This window comes from Staurois parvus, unplaced genomic scaffold (genome assembly GCF_062004578.1).
Source record: "Staurois parvus isolate SC_StPar_1 unplaced genomic scaffold, SC_StPar_1.0 ptg002113l, whole genome shotgun sequence".
Lineage (NCBI taxonomy): Eukaryota > Metazoa > Chordata > Amphibia > Anura > Ranidae > Staurois > Staurois parvus.
In genome coordinates this window covers 655,228-673,906 of record NW_028319909.1, presented here as the reverse complement: position 1 = coordinate 673,906, position 18,679 = coordinate 655,228, and the positions used below count along the sequence as shown (strand labels likewise).

The following is an 18,679-nucleotide window of genomic DNA, read 5'->3' as shown; positions in this document are numbered from 1 at the left end:
AAAGCAGCTTAAAGCTGCTATGAGCACTGACCAGCTGGTATAGTATCTGGTGAGTGCGCATTTTAACTATTTGCTTGCCGCTCACATGGACTGTTGAATAACATCATATCTGGGTTAACTAAAATCACCTTGGGTTGCATTAATACATATATATACAGTATATATATATATATATCTTTTTTTTATACATTAATTTTCCTTCTTGGACTTTTTACAGAATTATTTGCACTTATTGATCATTTTATAGTTTGATTTAGAGCGCTGCACAGTTTTTATGCATATTTTATCTGAAGGTTTATGGTTTCCTTTTAGTGTAAAGCTGATTTTACCATTATAAGCTCTCGCTGATATTTTATACATCCAAAACTCACAGAATAAAGAAATTCTCACTCATCTGAAAAGATGACACCGTCGCTGTAACCCTAAGTAAAATGTATTAATAGTAAAATAAAAGACACCGTCACTGTCTTATGTAAGATTTATTGATCATAAAACAAAAGACATTCAACACCAAACAGCAGCAAACATAAAGATATAAGTGAACAAAAACCCCAGCGACAAAGTAACAGAAATCCTAGGTATCGAACTAACTATATACAATATATACAAATGGGGATCACAGGAAAAGTGTAAAACTGCAGGTACACAGAACATACAGGTAGGTGGAGCCAAAGCTTGGGATCAGGAGCAAGGGGGAGTAGAAACAAGGCAGCAGGATACAAGGTATAGGTACTAGACAGAGAGCACAATCAAAGAGCAGGAATTGGATCATGGCTAGCAGCATCTGGCAGCAAGCAAAACACTGAAGCAAGGTGTATCAGCAGAAGGGGGTCTAAATACCCTCCCAGCAGCCAGCATCAGGTGAAGATTGATTACTGGGATCAGGTGGTTGCTGAAAGGCACTCGCTGGTGGACATTGGAGCTACAACTTTCTGATTTTGGAAGCACGGTGCCACCAGCAGGTCTTGACAATCATACTAGCACACACACACTGACCCAGGGGCGGACTGACCATTTGAGCACTCGGGTACTGCCCGAGGGCACGAGGTCAGCAGGGGGCCCCATGAAATGCCCCTGGTACCTTTTATAGGCTTTTTTGGGTGTGCTTTGAGTGTGGGCAAGGACCCAGGGGCCCCATGATCCCCTATTGCCCCATGAGTTGTCAGTCCGCCCCTGCATTGACCTCTACACTTTGGGGTCCATTCCTCTGATATGCCTTTGATTTATATGCTGTGGTTGTGTACAATCTGACACCCACAGGAGTCTCACTTATGCTGTTGAAATATTTTGTGATAATTTGTATATAATATTGAAAGGTACGGAGAAAAACAAAATATCTTTTAAATCTTCTTGATGAATGCACACCCTGTTTTATCAGAGATGAGTCCCTGTACAGAGAACATGAAACCTCTTCCTGACTACATAGAAGGTAGAAATAACCCATCTACTCATCTACAGATCAGATACAGTAGCTATACACTCTTATGTACAGGAAGAGCAGATGAAGTCGCGGTTCTCCTGTAAATCACACAAAGTTCCTGGGGCATGTTTGTGTTTTTGTTTCAAAAAAATATAAAATATCAGAATAAGACGCTATAAAACCCACCAAACTGCTTTACAGAAAATCCAAACCCAAGAACATCAATGTAATATATTGCAGCTTATGAGCCCTTAGATGTGGCGGTTGTATTCATTTTCTTACGCTTTTTTTTTATTATTACATTCCTCCCCCAGAGATCCTGCCAGTGGCACACTTCCTGTCCCAAGTTCACTGTAGGTCTGGACTGACAACTCATGGGGCCCCCGGGCAATAGGCGATCATGGGGCCCGTGTCCTTGCCCAAACTCAAAAAAGCCTATGAAAAAGGTACCAGGGATATTTCATGGGGCCCCCTACTGACCCTGGGCCCTTGGGCAGTGCCCGAGTTTCCAAATGGTCAGTCCGCCCCTGTGTATTAGGACTACAGAACATCTCCTGTCCACACTTCTCTGTAATATGGGGGGAGGGGATTCCGTAGTCCACTCAGTCGAAATGGGCAGGATTGATAGCACTGTTTGGGGTGCAGGGGCGGACTGGCAACTCATGGGGCCCCCAGGCAATAGGAAATCATGGGGCCCCTGTGTCCTCACCCCCACACTCAAAGCACACCCAAAAAAGCCTATGAAAGGTACCAGGGGCATCTCATGGGGCCCTCTACTGACCCTGGGCCCTCGGGCAGTGCCCGAGTGCCTAAATGGTCAATCTGCCCCTGTTGGGGTGAGCCCACAGAGCACTCAGAAAATGACTGGAAGGATTTCTGGCAGGATCAACAGGAATTTTTCGGCACGTATTAAACAGATGTAACAAAACACTTCTTCTACTTCATCTATTTATATACAAGAGAAAAAGGAAGCCAACAAGACCAGTTCCTTTTTTAGGTTAAAGCAGAGCTGTATCCAAAAAGGGAAGTTCCGCTTTACGGCCTTGTCCCCCTCTCCCCTTTAAGGATTGGCACCTTTAGGGAGCGGATACAGGATTTTAGCAGGTACCCACTGCCATTTCTGCTGCAATCGCCTAGGCCAAGGGTCTCAAAACTTTCAAAACAAAGGGTCAGTGTACTGCCCTTTAAATTTTAGGGGGGACGGACTGTAGCTAGTGGGAGAAAAAAATGCCCTGGCATCGGTGGAAGCAAACAATGTCATAGGTGGTGGTCACTGAGAGTAAAGATATTACACCATTGGTGTCAGTGGGAGGAATAGTACTCCATAATTGGTGTCAGTGGGAGAATTAGTTCCCCATCTCTGGTATCAGGGGCAGTGGTGTATTTAGGTTTTGTGCTGTCCTAGGCAACACAAAAATCCCCCCCCCCCCTGCAGAGAGAGACTGACATTGACCTACAACACCCCAACCCCCCACCCAAGAGAGCCTTCCACTACCATTTCCCCCATACACCAGCCACCATCCCCCATGGTGAGAGAGAGAGACACTAACCTTCACAGTTCTGGACATCCCCGGGACTGGGAGTATGCACCGTCATAAAACCCGCAGCCTCTCTTGAAACACACCAGGTCCCCATGCTATGCCTGTTTCTTCTTCCAAGGGGTAGTGCTGCCCCCCCCCCCCATGAAAAATGCTGCCCTAGGCAAATGCCTTGTTTGCCTAGTGGTAAATACACCTCTGATCAGGGGGAAGAATAGTGCCCCGTTTTTGGTGTCAGTGGAAGGAATAGTGTCCCATCATTGTTGTCAGCAGATAGAATTGTCCCCAAGGGCTGGATAAAAACAAGCAAAGGGCCACTTCTGGCCCTTGGGCTGCTGTTTGGAGACCCCTGGCCTACGTCATCAGAAGTGGAAGTACTTCTCCACTCTGACTGCTGTCTTCGGGGACACATGACAGGTCCCAGAGGACTGGGGGATCATTCACAATGGGCATCCGGCTGTGAAGCCGCAAGCTGTCACAGCCGGGTGCCCACACTTAAGATGCGGTGCCAAGGACACAGCATGGCCACTGAACTCGGCTGCAGTGAGGACATTGCTGGATCCTAGGATGGTGAGTGTCTGTTTTTTAAAAATGAAGTAAAGTCACACAATTTCAAAGCTGCAGGTCAGTTCGATTTCAGGTGCGACTTCATGCACAGATGTCTATGCAGGTTACACCTGAAATCGTAAAAAAAAAAAATGCCAGAACCTTTTTTTTTTTTCAAATCACTGGTGTGAGTCAATGCTTGTATTGGTTAATTGGGTACAAATGGACAGGCGTTCTTGAGGGAAAAGTATGTCCTTTGTAGTAAGTCCTTATCTCCAGACCATACATTTCAAGAAAACCTTCCTACAACATTATATATGCATTTAAAATATTTTACTTTCCTGTAGAATTCTCTTTTATGTAGACCTCCAAAGGTTCTGAGACTGCTGCTGGTGCCACCATATTGAATGTGAGGTTAGCAGTAGCAGCTGACCCAGAGATGTCACTCAAGTGACCCTCTTCGGTATTCCCATTTACTCCTCTCTTGACTGCTGCATACCAGGTTATGTGAGGAAGAAAGGAGAGGGAAAGAGGAGCTGGACCAGCACAGAAAGTAACTAGGCACTCCCAAAGGAGTAGAGGACTATGACATGCAAAGTTACTTGCCTTTTCAAAAAAGCAGGTCAGCAATGGCATCCTCTGTATTATTTATTCATTATTACAGATACTTATATAGCACCATCAATTTACACAGCGCTTTACATATATATTATACATTCACATCAGTCCCTAACCCTCAAGGGGCGTACAATCTAAGGTCCCTAACTCACATTCATACATACACATACTAGGGCCAATTTAGACAGGAGCCAATTAACCTACCAGCATGCCTTTGGAGTGTGGGAGGAAACCGGAGTACCCAGAGGAAACCCACGCAGGCACAGGGAGAACATGCAAACTCCAGGTAGGTGGTGCTGTGGTTGGGATTACGAACCAACAACCCTAGTACTGCCAGGCGGAAGTGCTAACCATTTAGCCACTGTGCTGTGTCTATGGACTAGGTGGATAGGGAATGCAGTATGTAGTATCTATTTACAGTAATTCAAACTGAAAAGAAGGAATCTTAGTTTATAAAACCTATCTGTGATAACGGCATTTATTTTAAAGTTGAATTCCAGCTAATCATAAAAGACACGAACAAATGCAGCTCTGTATGTATTAATGTATCATAACTTTTTATTTTAGCTCAAGCACCTAATCTTGTCTTGGTATCAGCCTCTTGTAATCCATTGTATAGCGGAGCTCAGACTGGAAGATGCAGCACAAGGAACTGATCAGTTGTGCTCATGTGCTAACAAGGAGCATGCTGATAGGTGGAGAGAACAGAGTGACAGAAAGGTGAACTCTTCAGTTTTCTGCTTCTCTCTTCACTGTCCAGTCACAAGGTTAAGGAAAGTGGCAAAATTGCACTGGACCCATATGGATATCTTACTGATATTGCTATCTGGAGGTATTGATGTTGGTGTAAATGATCTGGTTTTTTAGGAAGGCAGTTTCTATACCCCAGAGGATATCCACAGTCTACTCGGCTTGTAGCAATGTAACAAGAATTTAAATTATTATTATTATTATTCAGGATTTATAGAGCGCCAACAGTTTGCTCAGCGCTTTACAATATAATGGGAGACAATACAGCAACAATACATTTCAGTACAGAAGGAATATGAGGGCTCGGCTCGTGGAGCTTACAATCTAAAGGAAGGGTTAGGTGATAAAAAAGGTGATAGCTGTGGGGGATGATCTGGTGGAGGTGAATTGAAGCACCACAGCACTGCTAAAGGTCCAGATCAGGGGCGGACTGACCATTTGGAAACTCTGGCACTGCCCGAGGGCCCGAGGTCAGTAGGGGGCCCCATGAGATGCCCCTGGTACCTTTTTCATAGGATTTTTTGAGTTTGGGCAAGGACACAGGGGACCCATGATCCCTTATTGCTCGGGGGCGCCATGATTTGTCAGTCCGCCCCTGGTCCAGATACAAATCAATTCTGTTAAAAATCAGGGGTACAATTAAAAAAAGTATCCAATGCATTCAACGCATTCTAGCCTGATGAAGGGGGAGCTTGGACCCTCAAAATGCATTATTTTGGGGGTCTAAACGCCCCTTCATCAGGTCTTTCTAGCCCTGATGAAGGGTGAGCTTGGCCCCCCAAAATGTGTTAAAAGTAGATTCCTACTTTTATGGTATATTAAAGTGGTCTACTGCACTTAGAGGTGCTTCTTCTTCTCTCCTTACTACACAGAGTCTACTACAGTACTGCATGGAGCTTGCCCTTAGTGCTATACGGACCCTCCTTATCCAAGTCACCCAGATTATTTTCACCAACTATTAGACTTTTCAGACTTGGTTCCAGAATTTGCGCTGATTATTATTTCTTGTTCCCCCAAAATGTGTTGGCTACTGATTTTTATTAGCATGAAATTGTATCTGGACCTCTTAGCCTCGGTTCACACTATTGCGGGCTGTTTTCTCGGGCAATGCAGCCCATTCATTGCTCACCTGCCCACGTTTCCTGCAGGAAAAAGGTGCATGAACCTTTTTTAAAAATGTGGTCGCAGAGAAACCAGCATAGTCTTTTTGGCCATGCGAATTCAGAATGAATGGTAGCTCTGCATGCCTTGTAAGATGATTTGGCTGTGGGTGGTTGCAGGTGTGGGAAAAGGTGCGATTCCTGCACCCGCAGACAGCGGACAAGTGTGAACCTAGCCTCAGTAGTGGTGTGGTGCATCAATTTCAGGTCTCGTTATAGTCACGAGGTTGAGCAACGACAAAACCTCTAAGTCTTCTCCCCTTAAGTACTTCATCTGATTGCCAGTCAAGGCCTGGACTGAGCGAAGCTAAAAGGGAGGGCCAACATGACTGGGGCGTGCAGACGAGGCGGAGCGTGAATTCTGGGTGGGAGTTTATGCAGGAGGTAAGGGGGTGGTTACTTACCTGATTGGAGTACGCAACATTGAGGGGTGGTCTTGCCAGGAGTGTCTCCCGTCCTCCCTCCCTGGAGCTGTTTCATATTTTGTTTTTCTGTTTTGGTTCTGGTTTGTTCTTTGTGTTTGTCCTGTTGTTGGTTTTGCTGTTTTGGTTTGGTGTGTTCTTTGTGTTTGTCCTGTGTGGGTTCCTTGTTCAGAATGGCTTTTTGTATCCAGAGGTGTTTGTCTGTTTGTTTTGTCATGGCAGCCGTCAGGGGTCGATGGGTCTTTGAAGGCGGTGTTGGAGTGACAATTTGGTGGATTATTGGTTGGGCCCATCATAGGTATGGGTGTCCCTTCCCAACTATAAGGTCATGTTGGTAATGTGGGAGTTCATCGGCTGTATCTGGGACTACATAACTGTAGTATTGTCCTCGAGGCGGTGTAGTAGCAGCTCGGGGCCTTTTCATTGGGTGTCAGATACAGTCAAGTTTGTGATGTGGGTAACAGTGCCTTCGAAGACCTTGGACCCGGTTGGGATCATTACTGTCAGTTATTATTTGAGTGTACTGTAAGAAGTGTTATGTTTGAGTTATGTTAAATAAATGGCTACTATGGCCGGTTTTACCAAAAAGAGAGTTTCGTGGTCATTTATGTGGGGAAGGTTTGAAGGGTGGTGGTGGTTTTTAAGGATTAGGGGTAATTATTAGCCTCGATATTCTGCAAGGGTGGTGGTAGTTTTTATGGATTAGGTGTAATTATTCGCCTTGATATTCTGCAAGTCCAACAGTCATGGATTCAGCTTCTAACAACTTTTTTTTTAAATTAGTCTGTATTTTGAGAGGATGGTATAGTAGCAAATGGCAATTCTGGTATTCTAAGACAGGGTATGATCTTCTTCAGCAACTGGCAGTTTCAATATTTGGCAAACCTCATAATATTCTCTGCTGGAGAAAATAAAGCATTAAGAACAACATTTTAGAATGAACATATATCCTGAAAATATTCTCAAAGCCGATAAGGTCTCCGTGGTCTGTGTTGTTCCATAAATGTAGTCCCATCTCAGACCAGCTGAGAATCTGACGTTGACTTGGTTTTGCTCTTGGAGTCCAATTGGGCAGATTCCTCGGTGAAAGCTCTCTCCAATATCGACCGGAGGGAGTCCTGGAATTTCTTTTTGAAATCTCGACCCATAAAGACGTAGAGAACAGGATTGACACAACTGTTTATAAAGGCCAAACTGGAGGTAATAGGTATTCCAACAAAAACTACGTAGAAAAGGTGATCATTTTCAACATAATTTGCACTAAGTTCCAAAAAAGAGAAGACATGGTAAGGAAACCAGCAGACAAGGAATGAGATGATAACGGCTAGGATAACTTTGAAAGGCTTGCTCGATGTGGTCATGTGATTTTTTTGGATACGGAAAAGAATTACTGAATAGCAAAAGATGATTATGGTGAAAGGAATCAAAAAGCTTGCAATAAATCTAATGATTACTGTAGCCTTGTGCCTTGAATAGGCAATGTCCTCATCCGCATGAAAGTTGTTATAACATGAAACATAATCTTCTCCATTATCGTTTATATCTCGGAAAATAGCATAAGGTATACTGAAAATTAATGCTAAGATCCATACCGCCCCGGCTACAAAAGAGGCCAACCTCGGAGTTCGGTGATTCTGACACCAAACAGGAAACACAACGGAGATGTATCGATCAATGCTGATCACGGTGAGCAGGAAGATGCTGGCGTACAGATTGATGAATAGAACAGTGCTGTTCAGCTTGCACATGAATTTTCCAAAAGGCCAGTGAAAGTCAAGAGCGACATAGGTAATGCTCAACGGTAGGAAAAACGTGAAGATAAAATCAGCTATGGCTAAATTAAGGAACCACACAACATTGACAGTCCGTTTCATTACAAAGCCGGTAAAAAAGATGACCACACCATTCCCGATGGTCCCTAATAGGAAAGCCACAGAATAGACCACCATGGAAAAGACATTAAGAATGAATCCTATATGTATCAGTCTTTCTTCGTCTTCAGAATAGACTTCAGTAGTGGATTCATGGAAAGCCCAAGGGATCGTAGTCTCTTCTTTAAGAGTAACATTAGAAATTGGATAGGCCATTGTAAAATTCTCCATTGTCCACAAAATAGATTAGAAGTTGAAATATTCTGTAAAAAGAGATGTAGAAGTTTAAAATTAAATCTTATTATTGGCCACGTACAAGAGTGAAAACAAAAATATATTCTACCATTGCAAAATAGGGTAGTGACTGCAAATTTTTTGTAAAATTGATCTGAACATGTATGCAAAACCAAAACTTTTTTTTAATTTTAGATAAAGTAGGGAAGGCTTAGAATATACACTGCTCATGTATTTTGGGATTGCCCATCCATATCTATGATTTGGTGCAGGATATCTGAGGTGGCTACCTCACTGGTGGGTTCCCCGGTACGATTGTCTCTACAGACTTGTCTGTTGGGAGCTCATATTCCGGGGGTCTCTGATGCCACTATGAGATTAATACATACTATATGTATTGCTACTTTATGGTCTATTGCCTTACATTGGAGGTCCAATTCTGTACCCTTGGCCTCCGTTTTACACAGAATAGACGCTGTAATGCTCATAGAACGTATTCATTATACCCTACTGGATAAGATGCACTTGTTTGATAAAAAGTGGGAGTCATGGAGGGATTATAGACATTTATTGCATACTTAACAACATCCCTACTGAAAATTGACTGGCATATACTGTTGACGAATGTATCATTCAATCCACCCTATCATCTTTGTATCTCATGTACTTACAATTTATTCTTTCTGTTTCTTCTCTTTCTTGCGTTAATATATTTTTCTGTATTGTGCTTTTCAGAAGTGCCTTGTTTCTACTGTATCATTTGTAAATGAACTGTTGTTTTACAGTTTACTTTCATATAATAAAATCGTTTGTAAACAAAAAAAGAATACACACTGCTAAAAAAAATTAAAGGAACACTTTGAAAACACATCATATCTCAATGGGGAAAAATATCATGCTGGATATCTATACTGATATGGACTGGGTAATGTGTTAGGAACGTAAGGAGGCCCCATCTTTTGATGGAACCTCAACCTACAAAGGACTGAATTCAAAGACACCCCGAAAATCAGAGTGAAAAAAATTATGCAGCAGGCTAGTCCATTTTGCTGAAGTTAAATTGCAGCAACTCAGAATGGTCCTCAGTAGTTTGTATGGCCCCCACGTGCTTGTATGTATGCCTGACAATGAGATAACAGATGGTGTCCTGGGGTGTTTCCTCCCAGATCTGGACCAGGGCATCACTGATCTCCTTGACAGTCTGAAGTGCAACCTGGTGGCATTGGATGGACGTAAACATAATGTCCCAGAGATGTTCTATTGGATTTAGGCCAGGCGAGCATGGGGGCCATTCAATAGTATCAATTCATTCATCCTCCAGGAACTGCCTGCATACTTTCACCATATGAGACCGGGCATTGTCGTGCACCAGGAGGAACCCAGGACCCACTGCACCAGGAGGAACCCAGGACCCACTGCACCAGGAGGAACCCAGGACCCACTGCACCATCATAGGGTCTGACAATGGGTCCAAGGATTTCATCCCGATACCTAATGGCAGTCAGGGTGCCATTGTCTAGCCTGTAGAGGTCTGTGCATCCCTCCATAGATATGCCTCCTCAGACCATCACTGATCCACCACCAAAATGGTCATGCTGAATGGTGTTACAGGTAGCATAATATTCTCCATGGCTTCTCCAGACCCTTTCACGTCTGTTACATGTGCGAAGGGTGAACCTGCTCTCATCTGTGAAAAAAAAAGGGCACCAGTGGTGGACCTGCCAATTCAGGTGTTCCATGGCAAATGCCAAATCGAGATCTATCGTGCCGGGCAGTGAGCACAGGGCCCACTAGAGGATGTCGGACCCTCAGGCCACCCTCATGTTTCAGATTGTTTGGTCAGAGGCATTCAAACCAGTGGCCTGCTGGAAGTCATTTTGTAGGGCTCTGGCAGTGCTCATCTGGTCCTGCTGATGGGTTAAGGACCTTCTATGGCCCTGTTCTGCTCTCCTAGAGTAACTGCCTGCCTCCTGGAATCTCCTCCATGCTCCTGAGACTGTGCTGGGAGACACAGCAAACCTTCTGGCAATCGTAGGTATTGATGTGCCATCCTGAAGGAGTTGGACTGCCTGTGCAACCTCTGTAGGGTCCAGGTATGGCCTCATGCTACCAGTAGTGACACTGACCCTAGCCAAATGCAAAGCTAATGAAAAACAGTCAGAAAAGACGAGTAGGGAAAAAATGTCAGTGGCCTCCACCTGTAAAACCATTCCTGTTTTGGAAGCCATCTCATTGTTGCCCATCTAGTGCACCTGTTGTTAATTTCATTAACACCAAAGCCGCTGAAACTGATTAACAACCCCCTCTGCTACTTACCTGACCAGATCAATATCCCAGGAGTTTAATTGACTTGATGCTATACTCTGATTAAAAAGTGTTCCTTTACATTTTTTGAGCAGTGTATAAGGTTTTCAATGTTGTCTTTGTCCCCACTGAGAGATTTTCCCCATGTTTGGTGACCAGGTCACTGTGACGGAAACTGCCTGGAATATTATAATTTTGAGTTCTCACCAAAAATTGAATAAAGAGGAAATCTTCCAGTGGAGACATTTGTTCAAATGACAACTACCTACAAGGCAATTTCCCCTCTCACTGCTCTTACTTGCAGTGGTAACTACAGGACAAGAAAGGAAGACAAATTTGGGGTACAGATGGCAAAAAAAAAAACTGTAAAGGGTTTAAACCAATCCTTACTTCACTACAAAAACATTGTATTCTTTAAATGATCCCCCAACACGAAGTCAGCCCTATAAAGAAAAGGTTTAATAAGTTTGGTGTGGAGAAAATCAAATGGCCTCCAAAGAGTCCAGGTTAGTTCCCCTTTATAGAGAAAATGTAAAGTTGAATTTACACCGGTCACCAGGGGCGGACTGACAACTCATGGAGCCCCCGGGCAATAGGGGATCATGGGGCCCCTGTGTCCTTGCTCAAACTCAAAAAAGCCTATGAAAAAGGTACCAGGGGCATCTCATGGGGCCCCCTACTGACCCTGGGCCCTCGGGCAGTGCCCCAGTTTCCAAATGGTCAGTCCACCTCTGCCGGTCACTCTTCCCATCCCTGGTCTCCACTATACTTTCCTCTGGGATTGCCAGGCTGTCAGCACCCCCCATAGCGGTTCCAGCTGTCCAGAGATTTGAAGTCCCCTCCCTTCTCAATTTTCTCCATGCAGCACTTCCAGGAAGGACTAGATTGAGTCACCGTGACTGCGCTGGCTAATCAGAATCTATCTGGTCCAGCAACCCTGGAGGTAAGTACAGCGGGGACTGGGGGGGTGGTGAGGGTATTCGATATTAGCTCACCTTTACATTTTTTCTGTAAAGGTGAACTAACTTTGTAACCCTACTGAAAACCTTTGGGATTTGATGGAACACTGGTTTTGGGCCAGGTCTTCTCATCCAACATCAATATCCGACCTATCTATCCATAAAGGGGAAAGCTGTTATGTCTGCCATGTGATGAGGGGTACCTCTAAATTATTGACTATGGTTTTGGAATGGGAACTCCAACAAGATCATATACACCTGTGTGACAAGGTAATGACACTTTATAAAGATGGATAAGGAAAAGGATATAAAAAGATATCCAAAGCCTTGAATATGCCAATCAGTACTGTTCAGTCACTTATTAAGAAGTGGAAACTTCGAGGATCTCTTGATAGCAAACCAAGGTCAGGTAGACCAAGAAAGATTGCAGCTACAACAACCAGAAGAATTGTTCGGGATACAAAGAACACCCCACAGGTAACATCAGGGGAAATACAGGCGGCTCTGGAAAAAGATGGTGTAGTTGCTTCAAGGAGCACAATATGATAACAATTGAACAAAAATGAGCAACATGGTTGAGTTGCCAGAAAGGAGTCTTTTTTAGCACAACTGTATTTAATTGAGTTTTTCTTCCCTTTCATAACATTTCTTCTAAGTATTGATTAGTGGTGGGCTTGATGTTCGAGTTGAACATAAGTTCGACTCGAACTTCGGCCATTCGTGTGTTCAGTGAACACACAAAAAGTAAAGGCGTCCGACGAGCTGTTCACCCACCGTGCCCCACAATACACTGCGCTCTAAGTGCATTGTAATTGGCCAAAGCACACGGACCACAGGTCAGATGCAATGCTTTGGCCAATCACAGCACAATTTGGCAGAGCTAGCAGTGACATCACTGCTAGCTCTGCCCAATTGTTTACATCTGACATATGTCAGATAGTGGCGAGTGCTCAGGGGGTGCGGATGGGTCAGTGGGCATTTTTTTTTTTATATTTTGTTGAGTCGGGACAATGCTGGACATCATGTCTGATGATGGATTACAACATTGGAGACATTTTTTTGGCGCTTTTTTAACAAAGGACTTGCAAAAACTGTTGTGCTTTTATTCACATTTTACACTTTTTTGGTGAATGAGTAGAGGTACTATGTACCCCTACTTATTCAAAAGCAGGGCTGGGATCTTGGGGCCCCCTTGTTAAAGAAGGGCTTCCAGATTATGATCAGTCACCCTCCACAGACCCCACAACCCAGGGCTGTGGGGAAGAGGCCCATGTCCTGCTCTGGGGTGGAGTCCCCCTACCCCAAAGTACCCCCCCATGTTGAGGGAATGTGGCCTGGTACAGTTCAAGGGAGGGGGGCACTCGTTTGTCCCCTCCATTTCCTGGACTCTCCTAAGCCTGTGCTCAGATCAAGGGTCTGGTAGGAATTTAGGGGGGCCCCACGCTTTGTTCCCCCATTTTTTGGGGGTGAGGTTCCTCTTAAAAGTCCTAATAGGCTCAAATATCCTGGTGTGTCTTTTCGGGGGAACCCCATGCACGTTTTCCCACTATTTTTGGGAGGTGGGGATCCCTTTAAAAGTCCTACAAGGCCAAGCACTTTTTCTAAAACAAAAAAATGTTACTGTGGAGTCCCTCCTAACCTTCCTACCAGAACTAAAGGGTCTGGTATTGATTGGGGGGGACCCCCACACTGTTTTTTTTTTTTAAATGTTATTTAAAGGGTCTGGTATTGATTGGGGGGGACCCCACACTGTTTTTTTTTTTTAAATGTTATTTAAAAAAAAAAGTCAGTTTCACTGCAGCAGATTCTATACATTGCACAGATGTGCAACTTTACATGTCATTTAAGGGGACCCCGCCAGGCATGATATTTATTTATTTAGTTACTTTAAGCAATGACTGCCCCTTAAAAACGGTACTTTTTGACTTTTTTTCTTACTGGTTCATGTCCCTCAGGAAAGTACCTGAGTCTCCATACCCCTTTTATGACCAATAACTTGCAGAGAAGCCTTCAAAATGGGCACTTTTTGCATTTACAACTTCAAGCCCTCTAGACTTGCATTATGTTCGAGGTTCACGGTCGAACTTTCGTGAGGTTGGAATGTTTGACCACAAACTGAACAGAGGGGTGTTTGGCCCATCACTAGTACTGATGTTGTCAAGCACACGTTTAACGGAACTTATTTGTAAATGAGTGGTTTTAGGAGACTAGGAAAGAGGATCTTGTGGAACTTTTTTTTTGTGGTATGTGGGGCAATGGCTCAGTTTCCAAAATCCTTCTACACAATGCTGACCTAGAGATTATTGCAATACCAAAAACAAGAAATGTTTCCTAACCCATGTTCCTATGTTTATCATTACACCAACTGATGACACAATGTACAGTTTATATATTTTAGTTCTCTTGAAATTTAGACGGTTTAATTTTTAAAGATTTATATTACACTGATGATCGGTCAAGAAGATCCCCTTTATGCTGGTGATAAATGAAACATACAGTACTCCTAACAATGGAACAGTAAAAAAAACATGTCTTTTACATAGATGGTCATCAATGTCTCACTTATACTGGGGATCAGTAAAAAAAATACTCTTTTAACTGACTTTTAATGCTGGGAATGGTCTAGTGATAGGTAGTAGGGTGTTGTTTTGGGCTACTAGAGTAACTCACACACCCCAATCAGCTGTGAGCCCCACTCAGGCAAGACAAATCTGAAAACAAGGGTTCCCATCTTCTTGTGTGTTGGACGAAAGTATGCAGGTCCAAATGGGCCAAGTTGTTGGCTCTTCATAAGCCCAGGCTAACAGAATGGAGGCACCACTGACAGCAAGGGTTTCAATAAGGGTCATTCACTGAAAGCATATCTAGAGTTAAAAACTGTTTTAGGTTAGTATAGAAAAAGGAATTCAAACCTCTTCCAGTTTTTTTTTCTTTTTTTTTTTTGTTGCCCACCCAGATGAGTTCTAGTTATGTCCTGTCCCAGGCACCCAACTCTGTACAAAGTAAGACAAAATCCTCCATTAATAGTAGATAAATATAAATGGCGCCTCAGAAAAGATCTTAATCTTAATAAACAAAAATAAATAATCTACCAGCTGCAAAATCCGCCCCCAATATTCAAAAACAAAAAGCGCTTCATGCTGATTTATAATGTTATCAGCATTTAGCTCTGGTGAGTTTATTTAGTATATTTGGTGGTGGATTGTCACGTTTTCCTTTTTTTCGGTGAATTTTTTCATCTGCTTTATTGGACTCACATATATATATTTTTTGGGACATTTGTTCACATACATTTATTTAAAGTTATATATATTTTTTATTATTTATTATTACTATCGAAAATCCTCCATTGGACAACTGTCGCTGGAAAGTTTTGGATTTCCCATCCTTTTCCAGTGACAATGGTCACCAGAAGACGATGAGAGGGTGAATCTTTCCAGCAGCAATACAGAGAGCAATATATACTCAACAGGAATTTCAACTCTTTCCCACACTCTCCAAAACTTAAAGACTTTTTGACTTTAGAAATATTATAAAAAGCTAAGCTTGACCACTACGAACTCTGCTCCAACCGGGTCCTCTGGGTCTTTTTTTTTTCGCTGCCCACCCAGATGAGTTCTAGTTATGTCCTGTCCCTGGCACCCAATGGGAACTCTGTGCAAAGTAAGACAAAATCCTCCATTGGACAACTGTCACTGGAACGTTTTGGATTTCCCATCCTTGACAATTCCAGTGACAATGGTCACCAGAAGACGATGAGAGGGTGAATCTTTCCAGCAGCAATACAGAGAGCAATATATACTCAACAGGAATTTCAACTCTTTCCCACACTCTCCAAAACTTAAAGACTTTTTGACTTTAGAAATATTATAAAAAGCTAAGCCTGCCCACTATGAACTCTGCTCCAACCGGGTCCTCTGGGTCTTTTTTTTTTTGTTGCCCACCCAGATGAGTTCTAGTTATGTCCTGTCCCTGGCGCCCAATGGGAACTCTGTGCAAAGTAAGACAAAATCCTCCATTGGACAACTGTCACTGGAACGTTTTGGATTTCCCATCCTTTTCCAGTGACAATGGTCACCAGAAAATGATGAGAGGGTGAATCTTTCCAGCAGCAATACAGAGAGCAATATATACTCAACAGGAATTTCAACTCTTTCCCACACTCTCCAAAACTTAAAGACTCTTTGACTTTAGAAATATTATAAAAAGCTAAGCTTGCCCACTACGAATTTTGCTCCAACCGGGTCCTCTGCCTTGGGACTCAAAGCAATCACGTGGGTGGCTATAAGCTCACAAATCTCATATTTACTGCTTTGCCTGAATAACAAACTGAGTGAAGTGTCACAAATTACGCATCTCTTAGCGAACTTTTGTCTTCACAAAACCATAAATATACTGTATATATGTGTATCGGTTACTTACTTGAATTTTCCTAGTCCCGATGTTCCTCTTTAGATCCCTCTATGAATGTCCTTGCTTCTGCTGCTGAGACACATTTATATATGCAGATGGCTTTGACATCACTTGTTAGGTTATAGGGAAGTTCCTGTAACATCCTCTTTCAAATATTTTCTTTACTGATGTAGAATGATCTGTAGTGAAGCCTCATCTCCTCGTCTATGTCACATACTGTATAGCCTTGCCCTGCCTGCAAGGAAGGTGGAGAACCTACATGTACTGTACCTTTGAATTGAAGAATGAGCAATTGGTTCAATTGGTTCAAATTAGTGTCAGGATAAGGTCAACTAGAGCCCAGGGTGAGCATGCTAAAATGCCCCCCCCCCCCCAAGATATATGAGGATTATGTGTCAGCAAAAATCCCCCCCCCCAAAAAAAAAAAAAAAAAAATTGAGCACTAATCTGCATGCTTAAAAATCAAAAAATGTGGCGCTGCTCATAAAACTTAAAAAATACTAATAAAAAAAAAAATTAATTTTAAAATATCTATAACAAATACAATACACCTCGTGAGATAAATACATATATAGTAATCAAGTGGTCATAGTGATCAAAAAATATATATTAAACTAATATCATAAAAAACATAGTGTATAAATACTGTGTATTAACAATCTTTGTGACAATTTCTAGCACATAAAAGCAATAAATAATTATAATAATTAAACTGTGACCAATCATGCAAATAAAGTGCAAAAAATGTCACACTAAAAACACAAACGAAAAATAAAAAATGTGTAGACAAATGTCCAATGGGTGGGTGACACCACTACTGCAATTGCAAGCACACGTGATCATAAAGTGACTCCAGGTGCAGAAAGTCCAACACACGGCTAGATTAGCCTCTCACCTCCAGGCTTCGACCCTTGAAGGTCAAAGCGTATAGTGCAGGCATGTCCAAAGTCCGGCCCGCGGGCCATTTACGGCCCGGGGGTCGGTTTAATACGGCCCTCCAACAGCCCTCCTTGCTCTGTGTAATGTGGCCCTCCCACGGCCCTCCCTTCTATGGCAGACAGTCTTCTGCTTGAGAGCAGTGCGCATGCGTGACTGCGCCGTGCTGGGAGCGACAGAGGGCGGTGACGTCAGGGCCGGGCTTCCAGCGTGAAGTGTGTTTCTCTTCCCCTCCCGGCTGCCGAGCAGAGACTTCAGCTCCAGCTACCTTTTTCACCCTTCACATTAGTGCAGGTAAGTTTTTTTTAAATTTATTTTCAATACATTGTGAAAACTCAGCTGTCAGTTGATCTGAATGTTATGAAATGAAAAGTATGTCGTTTGCAATTAACTTGGCATAAAATAATTTATTTGCATTTAATTGTAATGGTTCAAAGAATGTTCGGAAAAATGTTCGGCCCTCCACCATGTTCACTTCATCCAATCTGGCCCTCTTTGAAAAAAGTTTGGACACCCCTGGTATAGTGGGATCAAAACCCTCAAATCCTCTCAGCATCTACTGATATCCACTGATCCACTTTCCCCATCCATAGATATCCTTCTCTAGGGGTCGATAACACTGTTCAACAGGTAAAAAGTTTTGGGCATAAAAGTAGCTAATCTTACATAATTTTGGGGTGCTGAAAACGAAAATGACCCTAAAAAATGTTGATTGGCTCTAGTTTCCATGATATATTCACCCATCTAATGACGTAAGCCATTCAAAATTATGATGCAACTTCAGCTGCATATTGCGCAATTGATACTGGTGACCAATAGAAAATTGCATGTATACTGAGATGATGCAATATTAGCCTTTAATTGCATCACTTCACTGCATAAAAGCTGCAGTATCTGTAGCTGATTGGAGTTCGACAGCGTCTTTACATTTCGTTTTATGCTTATATAGGCTACTCAGTAATGCCTCGAACTTGTGTGAATAAAGCAGATAATTTCTGCTATATCTGCGGTGAAATAACTTTTATCTCACAAAAAAGGAGGATAACAGGAATGATTAAGAAAACCTACAACTTGTATTTTGGCTGCAAGATAGGAGACCAGGACAAGAGCTGGGCACCACATATATGCTGCAATTCTTGTGGGACGGCACTGGAGCAATGGTTGAATGGAAAAAAGCCATCTATGCCTTTCACTGTGCCAATGATTTGGAGAGAGCCAACAGATCATGTTAGTAATTGTTACTTTTGTATGGTGCCTCCAATTGTAAAAGGGCTAAATAAGAAGAAAAAGTTATCTGTGCACTATCCAAATATTCCATCGGCAATACGTCCAGTTCCTCATGGAGAGGGGCTACCAATTCCTAAAGCACCAGAATCCTTTGTGGTTGAGTCAAGTGAGGAAGAACCTGAAGCGTGTAGTCACGTGCAGTTGTAAGAGATAGCCCTTTCCTCGAATACAAGAGAAAAGCCAAGAGAAGCAAAACCGACACAAACTGAAGACAAAACTAA

At 42.8% G+C, this 18,679-nt stretch overlaps 1 protein-coding gene across 1 annotated transcript; it reads right to left on the bottom strand.

The window, feature by feature from the left end:
• Positions 1 to 3,815: 3,815 nt before the first annotated feature.
• LOC149432675 (chemerin-like receptor 1) lies at positions 3,816 to 16,293 on the bottom strand. The gene is made up of 2 exons (XM_089665014.1): positions 16,245 to 16,293; positions 3,816 to 8,588 (listed from the first exon to the last, which is right to left on the bottom strand). Exon 2 carries the CDS (start codon positions 8,554 to 8,556, stop codon positions 7,471 to 7,473), a length of 1,086 nt encoding a protein of 361 aa, XP_089521140.1. The 5' UTR covers positions 8,557 to 8,588; positions 16,245 to 16,293; the 3' UTR covers positions 3,816 to 7,470.
• Between the last annotated feature and the right edge of the window lie 2,386 nt (positions 16,294 to 18,679).